Genomic DNA, 19,925 nt, shown 5'->3' with positions numbered 1-19,925 from the left:
ATTAAAAAAAAAAAAAAGAAAAAAAAAAAAAAAAGAGAGATTTACAGTTTCAACAAACTGAAATTCAGCACAGAGAACAAAACTTTAACATGGTTTTACTAGTTTTCCTGCTGGCATGGCTGTTGATGTTAACCATGCCTGTTTACACTTACATACACCCTTTATTTACTGGCTGCCCTAAACATGCCACAACGAGCAATGAAGATGTCCTCCTAATTTAGGAAGGAATCTTTCCAATTTTTGACACACACTTCATTAGAAGAATTGAATCCCAATCCAGACAGCTGGCCTTCCTCCACTAGCTTACAAAAATAAATAAATAGGATCTCTACAGCATGAATGACTGTAAAGGGAATCTATATGCATATTTTTTTCAGACAAACACTGAGCAAAACAGACTCAAGCTAACAGAAATGAAGAAAAATACATGGGTATTCTGTAACCAACTGGCATAGGCAATTAAACAAATAAGAGACATTAAAGACCCATGACAACTGTGGTTTTGGCAGAAGTTCCAGTTCTCATGGAATATACAAACCAATGCATTAACTAAAGAGTCTGATGGTAAAATTCAGCTTCCAAAAAGGATCAAAATCTCCCTCTGCTGGGAAGATGAAATCTGCAACTACTAAAATAATTTCAAATTTCAAGGTTGAAAAGAACTATGTTTTTAGTAATTATTGTAATTACAGATGAGCAAGAATTTTGGCTCCATTTATTTAGAAAAGCTATCTCCTGTTTTTGTCAGCTACTCACAGACAACATAAGTAAAAATATAGTTTAAAAAAGAGGAAAAGCAAACAAATAGAAATAAATTAATTATTAAAATTAATGAAATGACACAATGAAAAGAGAACCTGCTAAGGTAACAGAAAGGTCATAGTGCTCCACTATAAAAACCTAACTGCCTTTTATATGGCACATTCTTATATACATGACATTTTTTGTCTCCTGTGGAGGAAGAAACATCTTTCTTGCTACTGTTGCATCACCTGCCAATCTATCCACTTTTAACACACCCCCAGTTTACACTCACTGTTTAATATGGAATAAATAATTTTTATTGTAAGGCAAGATATACAAAATTTAAGGCAGATTTTCTGTTTAATTATATGACTAGAACTTTCCTGTATGAGATTCCTATGCAGTAACAATTGGACAACTGAAATTTAAAAAAACAGAAGAGGTTTTACTTTTTCTTTATGAAAAATTATTGTCCAGGATAATATTCAAATCTTAATTATATGGTTTAGACGTAACATCCTTCCTGAAACCATTACCATGCTACTCATGTGCAAATAAAAAAGGGACCCAAGAATCTGGTAAACTTGTTTCAATTCAACAGTGACAAACCTGAAAAAACCCCAATTTCTTTTACATGTTTATTTTTGTAGTTATTTTGCTTCTTTTCTGAGGATTTTTTTTTTTATTGGAGAAGGCATGGAGGAGAGAAGGTGAAGTAAAATAGAAAAAAAAACCTCCAAACCTAAGATACTGTGATAGGTCAGCACTAATTTTAACTTATATTTTTATGCAACTTAGTTTCCTTGATGCTCACCCCCTACCAAAAGTGGAATGCGAGCTAAGGACTGCTGCCCAGCATGCCCGTGACTCAGCCTTTGAGACATTCACTAGATCTGAACAAATATTTGAAAACACCTGTCGCTATCTGGTGGAACATTTACATATGGAGGCCAGCAAGACTCTGATGCATAATCACAGTTTCACATGAATTTCAGGAAAGAAGGGATTTCCCTTTTGGCTTTTATATTATCAATGTTAGTTCTTCTGCAAACACAGATGGTAAGATTCATTCATATTTCTCACCATGGATTGAAAGAACCAGTTAATATTTGTGAAGCACCCAGAAGACACTGTTTTTTTTTTTTTAAATAATTGATTGCAGTGATACTTATTACAATGGTGTGCATTACACAGCTCAGTAAAGAGTCTGTCCTGAGCAGAATACAAATATGACTACGGTACAGCTTCAGATAACTGCCTGCAGTGGTATTAAAAGCCTGCTGTTTCTTCAGCGGCTCCTGTGAGCAGAGAGCGGTTTGAGGGAACAGAATATCAGTTGTGGCTGGACTCTTCAACAAGAGGCAGCACACCTCTCTGCCACATCAATCGTCAGATCCCCACATGTTGGAGAATCTTTGCTACTGGTGCAAGATGAGTTGAGGAGTAAGGAACAATACCGAAATTACGACTAATGCTTCTTTAGAGTCACACTTTACCTATAGAAATCATAGAATCATAGAATCATTTACGTTGGAAAAGAACGTTAAGATCACAGAGTCCAACTATAAATGTATGTATATGTGCATCTGTATACGTGTGTGTGTGTGTATCTATCTATCTATATACGCAGAGTATGTCTGTTTTAGCTCTTGCCATTTTATGTGCTTCCTCCAGCTTGCTTAGTTTTACAAACTAGATAGGCTGGCCAGAGACACATGCAGTTCGATACAGCTTACTAAACTAAAAGCTTTGGAATACAAATGCCATGACAAAATCTTTTAAAAGATTTTTTTTTTTAATGAAAGACTGTTTTTCTTACATTTTTCATGTTATTACAGGTGATATTCTAAAGAAGAGTAGACACAATTTAATTTAAACAACCACAAAAAAAGTCTTTCTTTATAACTGAAGGCTATGGTCCCTGTGGGATACTTGGAAATTCTTTCACAAGTCAGAGGTTTTGCCTTTTGACCAGCATTACACCAACTGAATCTCTGACCAAAGTGAAGTGGATACAACTTCTTGGTCTCCCTGGCTCCTCAAATGTTAACTAGAAGTAAGCAAGAGTTTGCAAGACATGTTTTCCCCCAGGATGATCTCATTACACATACTCTTTGAAGAACACAGGATCTGCACATGAGAGCTCCTTGTGAAATTCATAACAAATAGCTCCCTGGAGAGATTTCATCTCCTTTTATGTTTAAGAAAAATGGAAAAATAAACAGCATATTTTCCTCAAAACTTCTCTTTAAAAGGCATGAAGCTAATTACTTTCACATTGCTTAAACTCCACAAATGATGAAATAGTTTTCAGTGACTGAGCTGAGTGCATTAGGTTTCAGTAATGAAATATACCTTCACACAACACTTCAAAACTAGGATTGGTTGAGGCTGTAAGAATTTCTAATATGTAATATACTTATCTCTAAGTTTAAAATTCTGTCTCCTTGATACTCATAGTTGATCTTCCTTTCCATGCAATTTTCTTCCAGTAATATTCAGTGCATATTGACCAAAACCGAACCAAAAAAGGTAAATTAATTGCAAATGTGCTGTTGCAGAAATATAAACAAAGTTCTGCAAAGATTCTGCAGAAATTTGATACTATTCACTAATTATTTCACTGTACAATCACGGCTCATTACTGCAAATGACTGAGCATGGTCTGCCTTATTCTTGTTTGTAAAATGAATATATTAAATCTCTGTAAGATTTGGCTTAAAATGATACAATTCCTCCTCTGATCTTCTGAAAGTCCCAGTATTAATAAAGCAACAAACATGACATCATTTCATCCTCCACACAATGCTCTGCAACTTTCTCATAACACTAGAATTCACTGTTATTTCAGATCTGATGAACCTTATGTCCTTATGTACTTTTCCCACACATAACCAAGAATGGGTATACTTCTGGCAAGCGATAGCACAGAAGCCTCTGTTTTATGATTTTTCTGCAGTGATAGTTTCTAGGAAATGGAATACATGGGTAAGAAATATTTTCCCCATTAGGAACATGACAAGGAGAGAGACAGATCCAACCTTTGAGAGGAAAACCTGACAAGTAAACTAAGCATTATAGCTTGAGAAAAAAAGGGAAGAACAAAAAAAAATCATAGAAATAAGGGAAGTAAGATGGATAAAGGCAGAGCAGAGTAGGAATACAGAAAGAAATACTTTCTGAAAAAAGGAATGAATACAAGCCAAAGAGAAAACATGGGTAGTATAAAAGAAAGACACATGAAAATATATAGAAGACTGAAATAAATAGAAAAAATGATGAAAGGACTAAAGTATTAATTTTGTGCGACATTACTATAAGAAAGGCATTTAGGCAAAAAAAAAAAAAAGGCAGAATGAAAAAAAAATCCTAGCAGTCAAACTGAAAACTAGAAACATACAATAGGAATCTATCTTGGAAGCAGAATTGTTTTGCATGAAACAAAAATTATTTGTGTTTTTGCTTTTCCTATTGCATGGCCAAAATTTCATGGGTAACTACAGGCCGGTCAGCCTCACCTCTGTGCCTGGCAAGGTCATGGAGCAGATTCTCCTTGAAACCATGCCAAGGCACATGGAGAGCAAGGAGGTGGTTGGTGACAGCCAACATGGCTTCACCAAGGGCAGATCGTGCTTGACCAATTTGGTGGCCTTCTATGATGGGGTGACAGCATCGGTGGACAAGGGACGAGCAACAGACATCATCTACCTGGACTTGTGCAAAGCTTTTGACACTGTCCCGCATGACATCCTTCTCTCTAAACTACAGAGACATGGGTTTGATGGACCGACCACTCGGTGGATAAGGAGTTGGCTGGATGGCCGCACTCAGAGAGTGGTGGTCAACGGCTCAATGTCCAAGTGGAGACTGGTCACGAGTGGCGTCCCTCAGGGGTCCGTGTTGGGCCCGACCCTGTTCAACATCTTTGTCGGCGACATGGACAGTGGGATAGAGTGCACCCTCAGCAAGTTCGCTGATGACACCAAGTTGTGTGGTGCTGTTGACACGCTGGAAGGGAGGGATGCCATCCAGAGGGACCTTGACAAGCTTGAGAGGTGGGCCTGTGCCAACCTCATGAAATTCAACCAGGCCAAGTGCAAGGTCCTGCACCTGGGTAGTGGCAATCCCAAGCACAAATACAGGCTGGGCGGGGAATGGATTGAGAGCAGCCCTGAGGAGAAGGACTTGGGAGTGCTAGTCAACGAGAAGCTCAATATAAGCCGGCAATGCGCCCTTGCGGCCCAGAAGGCCAACTGCATCCTGGGCTGCATCAAGAGGAGCGTGGCCAGCAGGTCGAGGGAGGTGATTCTCCCCCTCTACTCTGCCCTGGTGAGACCCCACCTGGAGTACTGTGTCCAGTTCTGGAGCCCCCAACACAAGAAGGACATGGACCAGCTGGAGAAGGTCCAGAGGAGGGCCACAAAGATGATGAGAGGGCTGGAGCACCTCTCTTATGAGGACAGGCTGAGAGAGTTGGGGCTGTTCAGCCTGGAGAAGAGGAGGCTCCGGGGAGACCTGATAGCGGTCTTCCAGTACCTCAAGGGGGCCTACAAGAAAGATGGGGAAAGGCTGTCTAGTAGGGCCCGTTGCAATAGGATGAGGGGTAATGGTTTAAAATAGAGGGGGGTAGATTTAGATTGGAAATTAGGAAAAAAATTTTTATGATGCGAGTTATAGAACACTGGAACAGGTTGCCCAGAAAGGTGGTGGAGGCCCCATCCCTGGAAACGTTCAAGGCCAGGCTGGATAAGGCTCTGAGCAACTAGATCTAGTTGGGGATGTCCCTGCTCCTTGCAGGGGGGTTGGACTAGATGACCTTTGAAGGTCCCTTCCAACCGTAACCATTTTATGATTCTATGATTTTTCTATAAATAGTATCACACCTAACTCGAGTGCTGGTCATACACAAGCAAGTCTAACCCTAACACAGAACAACACATAAAACTCTAAAAAGTGCCTCTCAGGTGTGAGCGTCAAAGTCCAGCAGACTTCACAGGTAGAACCGTAGGACTAGATGACCGTTGTATGTCCCTTCCAACTGAACTATTCTATTCTATTCTAGTCTATTCTAACTGAAATGAGCTCTGCTCCTTTATACGTCTCAAACTCTCCTCCCTTTTAAGTGGAAATATTATATTATAGGAACAGATTTGCACTTCTTCCCAGGAGTCACATCTTGGCCTTTTGTACATGATAATCCTTCAAAGTTACTGATGTCTTTTCCACTCAGGATGTATTTGAAAATCTACTGGAGTGTTTTCACCGTGCTCTCCATATCTTTCAGATTACATTTAGGTACATATGAAAAAAGACAGTAAACCATAAGATTCCAATTAACTATTTGTTCTATCAGCTCTAACATCTCACCCTGACATACTGTTTTCAAGTATCTGTCTTCATAGAAGATGAAACACTTTGTTTTCCAAATAGTCTGGATTTGATAAATCAAGACAATAATTTACAATGGAAAGTGAATTGTTCACAACACTTCTTGTATGCTGTGGAAAAAAGATCATATTATCTTTGAAATGTGTATTAACACGTGATTTGCCCTATATATTTTTTAACGGTCTAGAATATCAAGTTGGCTCTCTGTCTAATACTTAAATGAATAATAACAACAAAACATTTATCTTGGGCCCTCTCTCAGATTTGTTTGACTTTTTCACACTATAGATGCTTTCACTCTGAAAAAATCTTCCTGCTTTCTCTTATTTCTTGCTGAAGTAATGAAGTATTTCAGCAAACCACATGAATTTAGTTAACTATTTCGTTAGTGAAAAAAGTTATTTTTCAATGAATCATAGCAAATTTGTTAACTCATTCAGCTGTTTTTTTTTTTTTTTTTAAATGCAACAGATGTGATTTCTTTCATATGTAGGATAAACATTTCAGGAATACTCATTTTCTCTTCCAGAAATCTTTCTTCAGATTTCTGTTGGTTTGCTTTAATAATATTACCTGAACTCTAGCCTGAGGATCTGGGAAAAAGTAGATACCAATGAATTAAGATCTAGAATTAATGATATTTTACTTAAAACAGCACACTCACAACAAACAGCTGCTTTAGGAAAAAGAAAAAAAATCCTGTTAATATTTGCATGAACTGTGATAAACTCGAGATTTTACAGAGCTGTGAGATTTCTTTTGGAGAAGCAATAAAGAAGCAATAACCTCTTACTGACTATTAGAGTTGACAGCACCATGATCTTTTATCTGCCCATAGGACAAGAGGGAGTTGGTTCATTTGAGTCCATTGCTAATGTTTGGATTTTATGATGAAGGCAAAACTCTACTAAAATCCATGCTTCTACATTTTTGCAATATATTAAGGTAAATGCAATGATACAATTTCAAAATGCGAAGCAGTGATGGAGCAAAACATAACATAGTGAGTAAAATCCAGCACTTAATGAAGTTAATTTAATTGCATTTGCCTTCATTTAATCATAACATTACTTCCCTGCTGTGGGACCTACATCACTATATACCATTGCACGCATGCTTACATACGCTTACTCATGCACACTGTTCCTAAAATTCTAAGCTATGATACAGTGCATTTTTGAAAAAGTATCTATATTTGAAGCCTTTATCACAAGGTAACATAAAATAATCTAAAATTTAAGTGATATATAAGTAAAAAAATCCAAAGGATTTGTAAATTTTACAATATTTATAACTTATAGTTGATGTTCACCTTAATTTCATAATATATCTTAATATTTCTCCTGTGTTAGGGTTCAGCTGATGAAATTCCTTTCTGAACAGCCTTACTTGCAGTATCAAATCTTGCTAATTACCTGAATGCATGTAATGTCTTGTAATTGTATAATTGATTCTACAGGTAGGACTTTAAATGTTCCACTGCACAGAATCATTAATCTGCCTATGAGGAATTTATTTAAAAATGCTGCTCCTGAAAATTATTTAAATGATAGTAAAAGGAATGAAGAAGTATAAGTAAACTGTATTTTGAAAATCTTCCATATATACCATTAAAATAACTGTAAAACCTAGATAAGCCAGTTAAAAGAAATGATCATGATTCACTGGATTTAGAATCACTAAATATTAATAGGTAAATAAAGTATTAAGTATTTTAACTGTATGAGGACTTTAACTATAAGAAAAACTAGGTTACCTGATTACTACTTGACAAAATATTTGTAAGCATATGAAAATACAGCATCAGTTTTAAGCCGTATGTTCTCACAGAGACACCACTACTGACAGCCTTCCTCCTCCTTCAATCCTTAGTGTATGTTTGGTGCTATTCCACAGGGAAAAAACAAGCACACAGAAGAAAGAAAAAAAAAAATACTTAAATGCAGAACAAGGAAAAAAGTAATGGAAATTGTACCTGTAGCACCTTCCACCTTGTGTTCAGGTCTTCCACACAGCTGAGGTTGTACGGGGAGAGCTGAATATCAGGATCGAATCGGTGAGCAAGGTCATTGACTTGATGCACCTTTTCTTTAAGGGGTACAATTTCTGCCCGATACACCTGTGTGAATTGAACATAAATAAAGATAAACACCAACTTCAAAAACTATTGGCTCTGGTACCAGCTGATTAGTAATGCAAAGGTATTCCATGTCAAGCTGAAAGGAAGGAGTGTACTGGTCATGATACAGTTAACAGTCCTTTTATATAATTTCTTATGGACTTTATGTCTCAAGAGTAAGGCCCAGCATTTCAGAAGATGATATAAAGTTGGACTCTTCATAGCAATTTTGGCCAGTTAGGCCAAATCTCTAACCAGCACACCCACTGGAACATGCACTGCACATGCCTGCTCCTCACCCACCTCATCCTTTATGTGTGTGTGGCACATGTCGGGTGGACCAGACTGATAAGTGCTGTTTAACACATGAAAACAGAAGATGACTGCTGTTCCAAATACAACAAATGAAAAAGAAAGAAGCAATGATAAAATTATTACAGACCTCACTAAGGCCATGATCTTACCTTGGGTATCTTGTCTGTTACAAATAAAAGGTTACTAATGGGAAATAAAAAAAATAAAAATATCTTTTTGCTAAGAATACCAAACTGGCCCACATAACTCATATTTAAAAAAAAAATAAAATTACGTATATTGTAAGATAGCCTTTAAAACCATGCATAAGAGCAGTCTAGTTAATAATTTCAGTAATGTATGTGAAAACCAAAAGATGCTAATTACAAGTTTTCTGATTATAAAAGGAACAACTTGATGATGATGCTTCCACGATGCATCTGAGGAAATTCAGATAAATTCAGGGCACCACGACTCTATCAAAGAGAAGAATCTTTATGTAGATCTTCCACTGTTCCATATCTATCCTTTCTAAGGAGACATTTATGAATCTTTAACATGACAAAATGTGTCAAAATGTAACAATGAGCCATTGCCAAGGGGCAAATGCTGTCATTTTCAGGAACACTTTTTATTGCTATATTATGTTCGCACTCAAAGGCAGGATAATTTACCTGCTATATTAGTCTTGCTTTCTAGCTCCTTTCTCTCTGCATTTTTAATACAGACCACATGTGGTCTGCATCTAATTTTAGAGCATCAAATAACCTGAAGTTATTGCCTAGTAACCATTTCATCAACATGTGATGCAAAAAAGGCCAAAAAACCCCATCCAGTATCTCATAGAATCATAGAATCATTTAGATTGGAGAGATCATTGAGTCCAACTGTGAACCTAACACTGCCAAGTCCACCACTAAACCATGTCCCTAAGGACCACATCTACACATCTTTTAAATACCTCCAGGGATGGTGACTCAACCACTTCTCTGGGCAGTCTGTTGCAATGCTGGACAAACCTTTAGCTGAATAAATTTTTCCTAATATCCAATCTAAACCTCTCCTGGCACAACTTGAGGCCATTTCCTCTTGTTCTATTGCTTGTTACTCGTGGAAAAAAGACCAACACCCACCTCACCACAACCTCCTTTCAAGTAGCTGTAGAGAGCAATGAGGTCTTCCCTCAGCCTCCATTTCTCCGGACTAAACAATCCCAGTTCTCTCAGCTGCTCCTTATAAGACTTGTGCTCCAGACCCTTCACCAGCTTCATTGCTGGTCTTTGGACACACTCCAGCACTTCAATGACTTTCTTGTACTAAGGGGCCCAAAACTGAACACAGTATTTGAGGTGCAGCCTCACCAGTGCCAAGTTCAGGGGGAAAATTACATCCCTAGTCCTGCTGGCCACATTACTTTTGATACAAGCCAGGATGCTGTTGGCCTTCTTGGCCACGCTGCTGGCTCATGTTCAGCCATCAACAAACACCCCCAGGTCCTTTTCTGCCAGGCAATCTTCCCCTAGCCGGTAGCATCGCCTGGGGCTGTTGTGATCCAAGTGCAGGACCCAGCACTTGGCCTTGTTAAACCACATACAATTGGCATTGATCAATTGATCCAGCCATCTTAGTGAACCTTAAGAGTAAATAGTATGAAGACATTAATAGACATTAGAATGTAATTAACTTAATTAAAGGTAAACATAATTGAAAAATTGTTCCTAAAATGTCTTTCAAAACCAGACTTGACTTCTACTAATTATGTTAAATTACTGTACAATATAAGGACTTAGACTGACTTAAGTCAACGGCTCAATGTCCATGTGGAGACTGGTCACGAGTGGCGTCCCTCAGGGGTCCGTGTTGGGCCCGACCCTGTTCAACATCTTTGTCGGCGACATGGACAGTGGGATAGAGTGCACCCTCAGCAAGTTCGCCGACGACACCAAGTTGTGTGGTGCCGTCGACAAGCTGTAAGGGAGGGATGCCATCCAGAGGGACCTTGACAGGCTGGAGAGGTGGGCCCATGCCAACCTCATGAAGTTCAACCAGGCCAAGTGCAAGGTCCTGCACCTGGGTCATGGCAATCCCAGGCACAAATACAGGCTGGGCGGGGAATGGATTGAGAGCAGCCCTGAGGAGAAGGACTTGGGAGTGCTGGTGGATGAGAAGCTCAATATAAGCCGGCAATGCGCCCTTGCGGCCCAGAAGGCCAACTGCATCCTGGGCTGCATCAAGAGGAGCGTGGCCAGCAGGTCGAGGGAGGTGATTCTCCCCCTCTACTCTGCCCTGGTGAGACCCCACCTGGAGTACTGTGTCCAGTTCTGGAGCCCCCAACACAAGAAGGACATGGACCAGCTGGAGAAGATCCTGAGGAGGGCCACAAAGATGATGAGAGGGCTGGAGCACCTCTCTTATGAGGACAAGCTGAGAGAGTTGGGGCTGTTCAGCCTGGAGAAGAGGAGGCTCCGGGGAGACCTTATAGTGGTCTTCCAGTACCTCAAGGGGGCCTACAAGAAAGATGGGGAAAGGCTGTTTAGTAGGGCCTGTTGCAATAGGACGAGAGGTAATGGTTTAAAATAGAGGGGGGTAGATTTAGATTGGAAATTAGGAAAAAATTTTTTACAATGTGAGTTATAGAACACTGGAACAGGTTGCCCAGAAAGGTGGTGGAGGCCCCATCCCTGGAAATGTTCAAGGCCAGGCTGGATGAGGCTCTGAGCAACCTGATCTAGTCAGGGATGTCCCTGCTCCTTGCAGGGGGGTTGGACTAGATGACCTTCGAAGGTCCTTCCAACCCTAACCATTCTATGATTCTATGATTCTATGATTCTAAGTGGCACTTATGTACAGTGAATGACTCTAATGATAAATCTGTAAAATACACGATCAGAAGTGCATTTTGTAAAGGAAAGTGCAGAGAATGATGCAAGTGCCACAACGTGAGAGAAAAGGCATACCTCAAGTTCATGACATAACAGTTGACTTCTCCATTTCACCAGTATTAGACCACTGGAACAGAACTGACATTACTAGAGAGATTACTGATTACAATGTAGTGTAGAGAAAGGGCTGTGATACAAAAAAAAAAAAAAAAAGCCTCAAAGGCTGAAGAGATATATATACCACTGTGTGAACACTTTACTTGCAAATAATTATTTTACTCCTTTTTTTCTGTGATCTGTTAGTTTTGGTGGCCGAAGGTCTTCAGCTGTGACTCTATGACTTACACTTAGCATGGTCAACTCATTTCCTCCAGTGTTGCTTGGCTTCCAAGATGAGAGAACATCTCTCAGCTAGTGTTAGCAATGCCCACATGGTATATAAATATAATTTTATACCTATATTGATATAATATCATATAATAAAAAACACAATAAAAATTTAAATATATAATGAATGTATCGATATAAAATAAAAAAAACTCTGATAGAATAAATGCAGATCAATATATCAATGTAACAAAGATCATTTCCCATGCTACAATGCACTTCAATGCAGTTTCTGCATTAAATCAAGTTAATTTTCTATTAATTTATATGGCAATAGGATCAGGCTTTGATTGAAAACTTCATTGCTTAGGCAAAGCACACAGGCCTAAACTTACAAACCAGTTGTTTTTAAACATCTACTTAAGTATCTGGATGATTTCAGGCCAATTATTTGCATCTACAATGTTGACTTGAAAGTACTAATCTCACTTAAAGGTTGACATAAATTATTAGGTAAATCACACAATCATTATACCTAAATTAAGGAGAAATATAAAGATACTTCATAATTAGTCAACATGTTTTTTGACTGAAAGGTATTTTATAGAGCAGAAAGGCTAAGACACAGAAGAAAGGCACAAGAAAAGAAAATAAATCAGAAATACATACAGAAGTAAAAAAAAAAACAACTTATTTTACCCTACCTTTAAAATCATTAATTGCTTTTTTTCTGCTGCAAGAATATGGATTTTTGCAGTCTTATGCAAATTTTCCAATGTACAAAATACAACAGGTTTTTAATCATCTTTAAATTTGGTATTTTGTGTTCTATTATTACTAAGCTTGAATTTTTACTAGCATTTTATTAGTTAGATAAATCAAAATGTAAGAAACAGTAACAGCAAAAAAAGAATGCTAGTCAATGCACAACTATCTGGTGTCAATTAAAGCTTACAATTAAAAACTGTAGACAGAAAAAATTATCCATAGAAAGACCTGGCATATGACGTTTTATGATTAAAAATGTCAGTGACTATAAGACTGTGTTAAACAACAGTTTGTCACAGACTACAGGTCCATCAGTCAACACACATGAGTCTAGAGCTAGGTTTTTGGTTTGGAGTCAGTGAAATGCAATGTGAGTTCTTTTTTTTTTTTAACAAGTGTTCAACAAAGTTTAAAAATAGTACTAATTTCTACATCTTCTGCAGTACTTGTCATCTATAGAAGAAGAAACTTAAAATTTCTACTGGATTGTGATTTTCATCAGTATGATTGAAATGTTTTATAGAAATATTTATATTTTTAATAATCAGTTTGTATAGTCTAAGACTGATTCATTTTTCTATTTTTTCCCTTCTGCACAAGAGATACTGTACATATCAGAGCCTTACAGCAGAAAAATTTAGATAGCTATGCTGTTGGTAATTTAAAAACAAATATACATGGTGAGTAGTGTACCAATACCACAAGGAGACCTATTTGAACCAATTAAGTTGCTCAGAGTGTAAATGACTTCTCAGTGGGAAAAGCGATAGGAGAAACAGCTCCAGATTATCTTTATTATAACTGTCCTTACGCAAGAAGGAATTTCAATGGTATGTGATACTGCAGGTGGTAGATTGGATTTTAAATGATCTGTACAGTCCTGGGAGAAAATATTTTCAAATGCCTTGGAAAATTAGCGAGAGCTCTAGAAGACACATACCACAAACACCATAACCAGCCAAATATTAAAAGTCTAGAACATAGAGTGGCCATAATCAGTTAGAAAAAATGGTCATCTCACCCAGTCTCTTGTCTGATAGTAGCCAATACATTGTTTAGGGAAGAAGGCAAGGGAAGAAGCATGAGCTTCCCTTCTCCTTTCTGTACTCTTCCAGCTCAGCAATTTTAGTCTCAAAAATTCTGGAGCTAGAAGCTGTATTTCTATGTCAATCATATCTTGATGGATTAGTCTTCCATGAAATTATCTACTTGATTTTTAAACTAACATAGGTTTTTACTATCCAAAATACCCCATGGTAAGCTCAATATTTAGGCTGAAGAACCATCTCCTTTTTTTCTTTTTAAAAATCTGTCACTTGAGACCCACTTAAGAGCATCCCTAATTCTAGCTCATGAGAGACGACGATCAACCATTCTTAATGTACTTCGTTTGTGCCATTACAGATTCTACAAACCTATTATGATAGCAATGTTTTGAACTTGTACTGCTCAGTACCAAGTCAAATTTCTTCCTTATTAGTTACCTGATATGTCTGAAAAGGACATCTAGCACTGTGATGAAAAGATGAGATGGCTTAGGGAGAGAACCTCTTCCGTGCTAGATTAATTTGTGTTGTGGGGAGTTTTTATACCAGCAGCAGCTGCAGCTAAATCAGAGCAGGATCTGCACAGTAAGGTGAGGCCATCTTATACCTGGGCCACAGCGGGTTCCCAGCACTGACATTTCTCTATCTCAGCTCCCTTAGTGTCCAAGTGAAGTATTCATGGGCCAGAGCACATCTCCAGATTTTATATTTAAAACTGTATGAGATGGAAGAAACCGACACATTTTACCATGGACAGTTTAACAGTCTCCATCTTTATCATTCAAAATGAGTTTGTTTCCACTCTGATGCGTTTAGTGTATTCTGATTCAAATTTCAGTGAAACCTGGGATTGTCAGCTGCTAGCTCAATATGGTACGCTTAGCTTCCTTTTGAATTCATGCTGTATTTTTATTTGATTCCAGTGCTCCTGGGGACAGGCAGTGTTGAAACAAAATGGATTTTAGATGATTTGATTTTCCATATATTTTTATAAACCCCGAAATGACCAAGCAAGAATGCACTAGAGTAGAATATAAATCATCATCTGGGATAAAAATAGTTCAAATAGAAGACATCATAGGAGGAAGAAAATCAAATGCCCTTTAAATCCTATCCCATTCTGAATTAAGTATTTCTGAATGTGATAAAACATTACATTTTTCCAAAGTTATTTCCTACAATTTGGAAGACTAAGTCAGTATTTATTTTAAAATAAGGATATTAAACTTTGAATAGAACAAATGAAAAATGAACTAATGTCAGGTATAATTCTCTTATCTTCTGAAATTTCAAGGGATAAAACCTATGATTTGTAGCAATGTTATAGCTAGAAAAAAAAATTCATTATTAAGATGTCTAATTTAATAAACAGAAGCATACCAATAAATAGATGCACATATCCTGAAACACATATCACTATGAATTCTTGATTTTTTTTTTTTTTCACATCAACAGCTGATATGCAGTTTTATGGTCCCTGAACAGATACAATCTGTGCTACTGCCTAGCCATTTATTCTGAAATTGTGTTCTCTTCTACAGAGGGGGAAAAGTAAATGAACAAATTTAGCTTGTAATTCACTCTGCTGGAACAACTATAACTATGACACGGAAAAGCTCATCACTGCTGAAGTGTTCGTGAACAGTTCTGCACCAATTTTTACACATAATCAAAGTTAGTTACTCAGTTACTCTGCAACCAAGAAGACAATCTAGCAATCAGGAGATGAAGTGCCTAGTGAGTAACTTGAAGCATTTCAGTCTAACACACATGCATTTCACTACATGGAAGACAGAGAAAAATATAAAGCAATTTTTACAAAGGAAATTTCTCCTTTAATGTGGTTTCATTCAGCATTATTACAGCTAAAAGAACTTGGAAAGATGTATATGCTCAGGTCATGAAGCCTCAGTCAAACCTGGTTTTAAAATACTAAAAACTAACTATGTTAGTTAACAGGTGTATATGGTGTATATTAGATATACACAAACATAAAAGGTTGAATAACTTATGTTCCTTACCAAAGCTCTTTCAGGTAACAGAGACTCACAGGAGTTCTTCTTGCTATCAGATAATAGTTACTACCATGTAAATCTCTATTGTGTTTTAAGGCAGCATAGTATTTTAAAGGCAAAGGTAGTATTTCACTGACAAAATAAAAAAGCAGTTTAAACCAGAAAGATTGCAACAGCTGTATCATTATATTAGAAAACACCTCAAGCTTCCAGACATCAGCAGGCAAACACTGTAGCTCAGGAGAAAAAACATGGATTCCTTGCATGGTGTAAGGGTCGGTTAGAAGATCAGCATTGTCTCAACCTTGTCATAGAGAACCTCCAGGTGGACTATGGATTTGACGTGGCTTAAAAGTTAGACTCACAACTTGACATGAGTTGCTGCAAGCAATCTGCCCGAGATGCAGTTGTTGTTTCCAGGAACAGAATGTGATTGCCATGGACAAGGCCGGCTCTGGCCTAACAAAACGTACAACATCCTTGAGATGGCAGACAGAGTGATGTGGAGGTGTCATGGCTCATCCCTGTCATCAAGACTGGCAAAGATAACTGTGCAGCTGCTATTGAGGAGGATGAATCACAACTGCTGTCTCAAAAACAACAGTGAGAAATTGCCCTTTAACTGAACTTTGCTCATTATAATGTACAAAACACACACTTTTATCCTAAGGGCCAAGAAAAGGCAGAGATCTCTGAAGCAAAGAAGGAGCAAGGTCTGCTACTTAGCATAAAAGGTCGACCCCTGAGAGCTTTCCCCACCAAGGATCGACATCGATATCGATCGTGAAGACCAGTGGGATGCTGCTTGGATCTGGGACCATAGGGACACCTTGGACCCGTGGTGGTAGCTATTATCCTTTTTTCCTACCTTTACTTTTCCTTTTCACTCCCTTTCATCTAACATATGCTGCTTTATGGGCAAAATAATAAAGTTTGTACTGTTTGATTGAAACAAACCCTTTTGATGTATTCACCTTAATTTTGCACTTTGAGATCACAGTAAAAGAACCATCACGAGTCCCGAGTGGACCATGACACATGGCCATACAAAAGTATAGGTTAGACATTACTAAGATACAGATTGTATTCTGACACTTAACCAACATTAAAACATTTCAGACAAGAAGCTTCAAAAACTCCTCCTATCTTTTCTAACAAAAAGTGTATACAGCTCTGTATTTTAATTTTAAAATAAATCTTTATATTCTCCTCTCCTCAACATGAAAGATCATGTTTACTTATAATATGCCAACATATCTTTAAATTTACCATGTAAACATTGCATAATGTTTAGCCTCAAAGTTGATATTTACTACCTTTAGCAAGGGGAATAAAGGCCAGAAGGAGTTATTTCAGCCCATTCTGCCTCTAACCTCCAGAAGAACGCAGGTTCAAGTGTTTTGCTGAAAGTGATGTTCTCCAGCTCTTGAATTAATACTGTAATTCCCATCTTCACTTTTTCACCACCACTCTATGATGTGTGGGGAGTGAGTGTGGGTGAATGTCAAGTCAAAATCTAGACGTGGGAATTCCTAGACTTCTTATGTCTAACAAGAACATCCTCCAACAATGCCAGACAAGGGAATTCAGTTCTAATGGTAGATTTTAGTAGAATATAAGTGAGAGAGCAATTTACTTTTTAAGCTAATTTAGGAAGAAAGAATACTAAAATAACAGGCTGAAAATGAGATAGTCAAATAAAACTTAAAAAATGAAACAGGTCTAGGGTTTTTACAGCAGCACCAGACCCAGTCTAGGAAACTGCATCAGTAGTACTGCCCACCTTCCCAGGCATCCAGGCTGAAACCTTTCTGGGTGGCAGGCTGCCCTGCCATGTCTTGAGGTAGAGCAGGCTGCAGCTCTGGGAAGTGAGTAGCTGTGGCTCCTGCTGAAATCAATGAAAATTGTCATTTTTCAGTCATCGGGAGAATTGAACCCAACTAAAATAAAACAATCTGCAGGTACAAGCTAAAGAGAATAAAAATAATTTGAGTGGCATTGCTGTCTGGACAAATTAGTTTCACTGATTCAATTGCCCTATTTGTAAATTGGGGATAATATTACTTCTATTGCAGTCTCAGAAAGAAGCTGAGAAGATTAACTCATACTATCTGGAACATGAGAAGTACTATAAAAGTGCTAAGTAGCAATTATGAGGTTTTATTATGGGTTAACCTTGGAAAAAAAATGAAATAAAACTCTATTAGGCTTTAAATACATAAAGATTAAAATGGGCATAGTATAGTGCAATGAGTCACTGATAAAGATTCCAGGCAATCTAACATTCATTGCACTCCCTACTTCAAGCAGTCTCTCAATAATTACTGTCTACCAGCATATGAGCTTGATAAATTGATTTGATTTTGCTCATTGATTTGCCCGTGCCATAGCAACATTATCATTACAGCATCTGCATACTTGATAGTTACAATACCAAAATACTTTCCCAGGAATAGGAGAGTCAATGTCTTAAAAAAATATTTAATTAAAACAATACTGACAGATATTTCTTCATGGAAAAAACTGAGTCCTTACAGAAAGCAGACAAGATTAAAATTCACTTTTAGCACTCCTCCCTTTTCCCTCCTCTCATGTCTCACTGAACATGCGTGTCTCTGGTTATATCCTCACTTCTGGTATGTCCTTTTGCTTTGCCTAGAAGTGTTTTGATAGTAGACTATATATAGCAGATCAGATTTCTGTTATAAATACTCCGTTTAGCCACATACCTCCCTGAGCCACACTTACTCAGGAAAGCCTGAATAAACTGGTCCCACGGTAAAAAAAAAAAAAAAGTGTTACTCATACCGTATATTTTTTATTACTTGGATAATATTTACATTTCCAGGTTATTAGAGAAAGAAGACATTCAAACAGAATCACAACAATTCAAGATCATCTTTGGTTAATGTCATACGCAGGAACGTTAATACTTGATCATCAGACTAGTATTTATATGTGCTGTGTTTATATGGCAAACTTAAAACAAAAGAAAATCCACGTTAAAGGCCAGAGTCGCTGCAATAACTATGCCACTTAGGTACTTAAACATTAATGTTTAATTCTCCTTCTAAAAGCTCAAATCCCATTCTTATTTCTGATAAACTGATAAAGAGCAATCTCTTAAAAATGTTCTGGTCTGACCTCAATTCTGAACTTCAGAGACATAAAATGACAGACAAATCTTTATACATGTGTTAGTCAGTTCTCTCAGCAGGCTATCAGAAACCAAGATCAGAGATTACCAATACTTAAAAAGTCAAATTCTGCCTGTCGATGTGCATGTTGAGCTCCCACTGAAATCAGCAGGGTGAGTTCATACAAGGAAAAATTTGTCTCTAAATGAAATCTATTGATCTAATAATAGCACGGTCTACCAAACTGGGTTGAAGTTAGAAAAGATTTCAATTTTTTACTGGTCACCTTTTTTTCCTCTTTAGAGTTCAGGGAATTTTCCACACTTACTGTTAAGGAAAAGTTAACAGTATTATCTAGCCCAAGGGTCCTTAATCAAAGAGGAAATAGTTAAGCTATTCTATTAAAAATTGTGTTAATACAATTAACAAAAATCTAGTGCGAATCTGGTGAAACCAGGTGTAGTTCTTTCCTGAGTGCTGGTTCTTTCTCAAGATGATCTACAAGAGGTTTTTTCTCACACTAGTTTTTCTTATTAAAAAAACCCCATTAATTAAAGAATACTCATTTCCTGTTTGTTCTTTGTTAGCAGAGCAACATTAATCTTTTCTCTATCTCAATTATGCTACTGTTTCCCAATAAGTGGAATGGTCAAGGGCACTCTTAATTTTAAAAGAGTGCTCTAAGATTTCACTTCTCTGCCTGTCCATCATTTTCTTGTTGTCCTTATGTAAAAAAGATTTCGTCATCTCCCCTTAAAATAGGTAGCTTGATATAGACAAAAAAAACCCCTATATAAACTAGAGTCCATAAAATATTCACTATAATTTAAGTGGAAGCATCTAAATATGAGATCAGAAATGTACAGCTTATTGCAAAGAAGTCAGCAGAAGGAATGATGGCTTGCTTCAGGTATTTAAAACGGGTGTAGGTATGGGCTATTGCCATAACAAACTCTCCAATATTAGGTAACGGATTACATAGCAACAACATAAGGCAGCTGAGACTTTTAGATTAAATTCGTACCAGTTGCAAACAGATGACTAATATATTTTAAATAACCAGTTGTGATTGTATTTCTTTTCATGTGAGAAAATAAATTAATTCATCAGCTGTTAAAATAAGATTAAAGGACCACAGGACACAACTGAGTAACTTTCATCTCCTAGAAGCTAAGCAGCATAGCAGAACTAACTTCAGCTGGTAA

General features: G+C 37.4%; 1 protein-coding gene across 11 annotated transcripts in view; it reads right to left on the bottom strand.

Annotated features, from left to right (window-relative positions):
- Positions 1 to 19,925, bottom strand: part of DMD (dystrophin) — a 1,302,935-nt gene that overhangs the window by 168,674 nt on the left and 1,114,336 nt on the right. For all 11 annotated transcript variants that reach the window (XM_086766697.1, XM_086766715.1, XM_086766672.1 and 8 more), the window contains one exon: positions 8,108 to 8,251. In XM_086766697.1, coding sequence (XP_086622823.1) covers positions 8,108 to 8,251 — 144 coding nt within the window. The remainder of the gene's footprint in view (positions 1 to 8,107; positions 8,252 to 19,925) is intronic.

This window comes from Chlamydotis macqueenii, chromosome 1 (genome assembly GCF_036417535.1).
Source record: "Chlamydotis macqueenii isolate bChlMac1 chromosome 1, bChlMac1.mat, whole genome shotgun sequence".
NCBI lineage: Eukaryota > Metazoa > Chordata > Aves > Otidiformes > Otididae > Chlamydotis > Chlamydotis macqueenii.
This window is presented reverse-complemented; position numbering and strand designations above follow the sequence as displayed.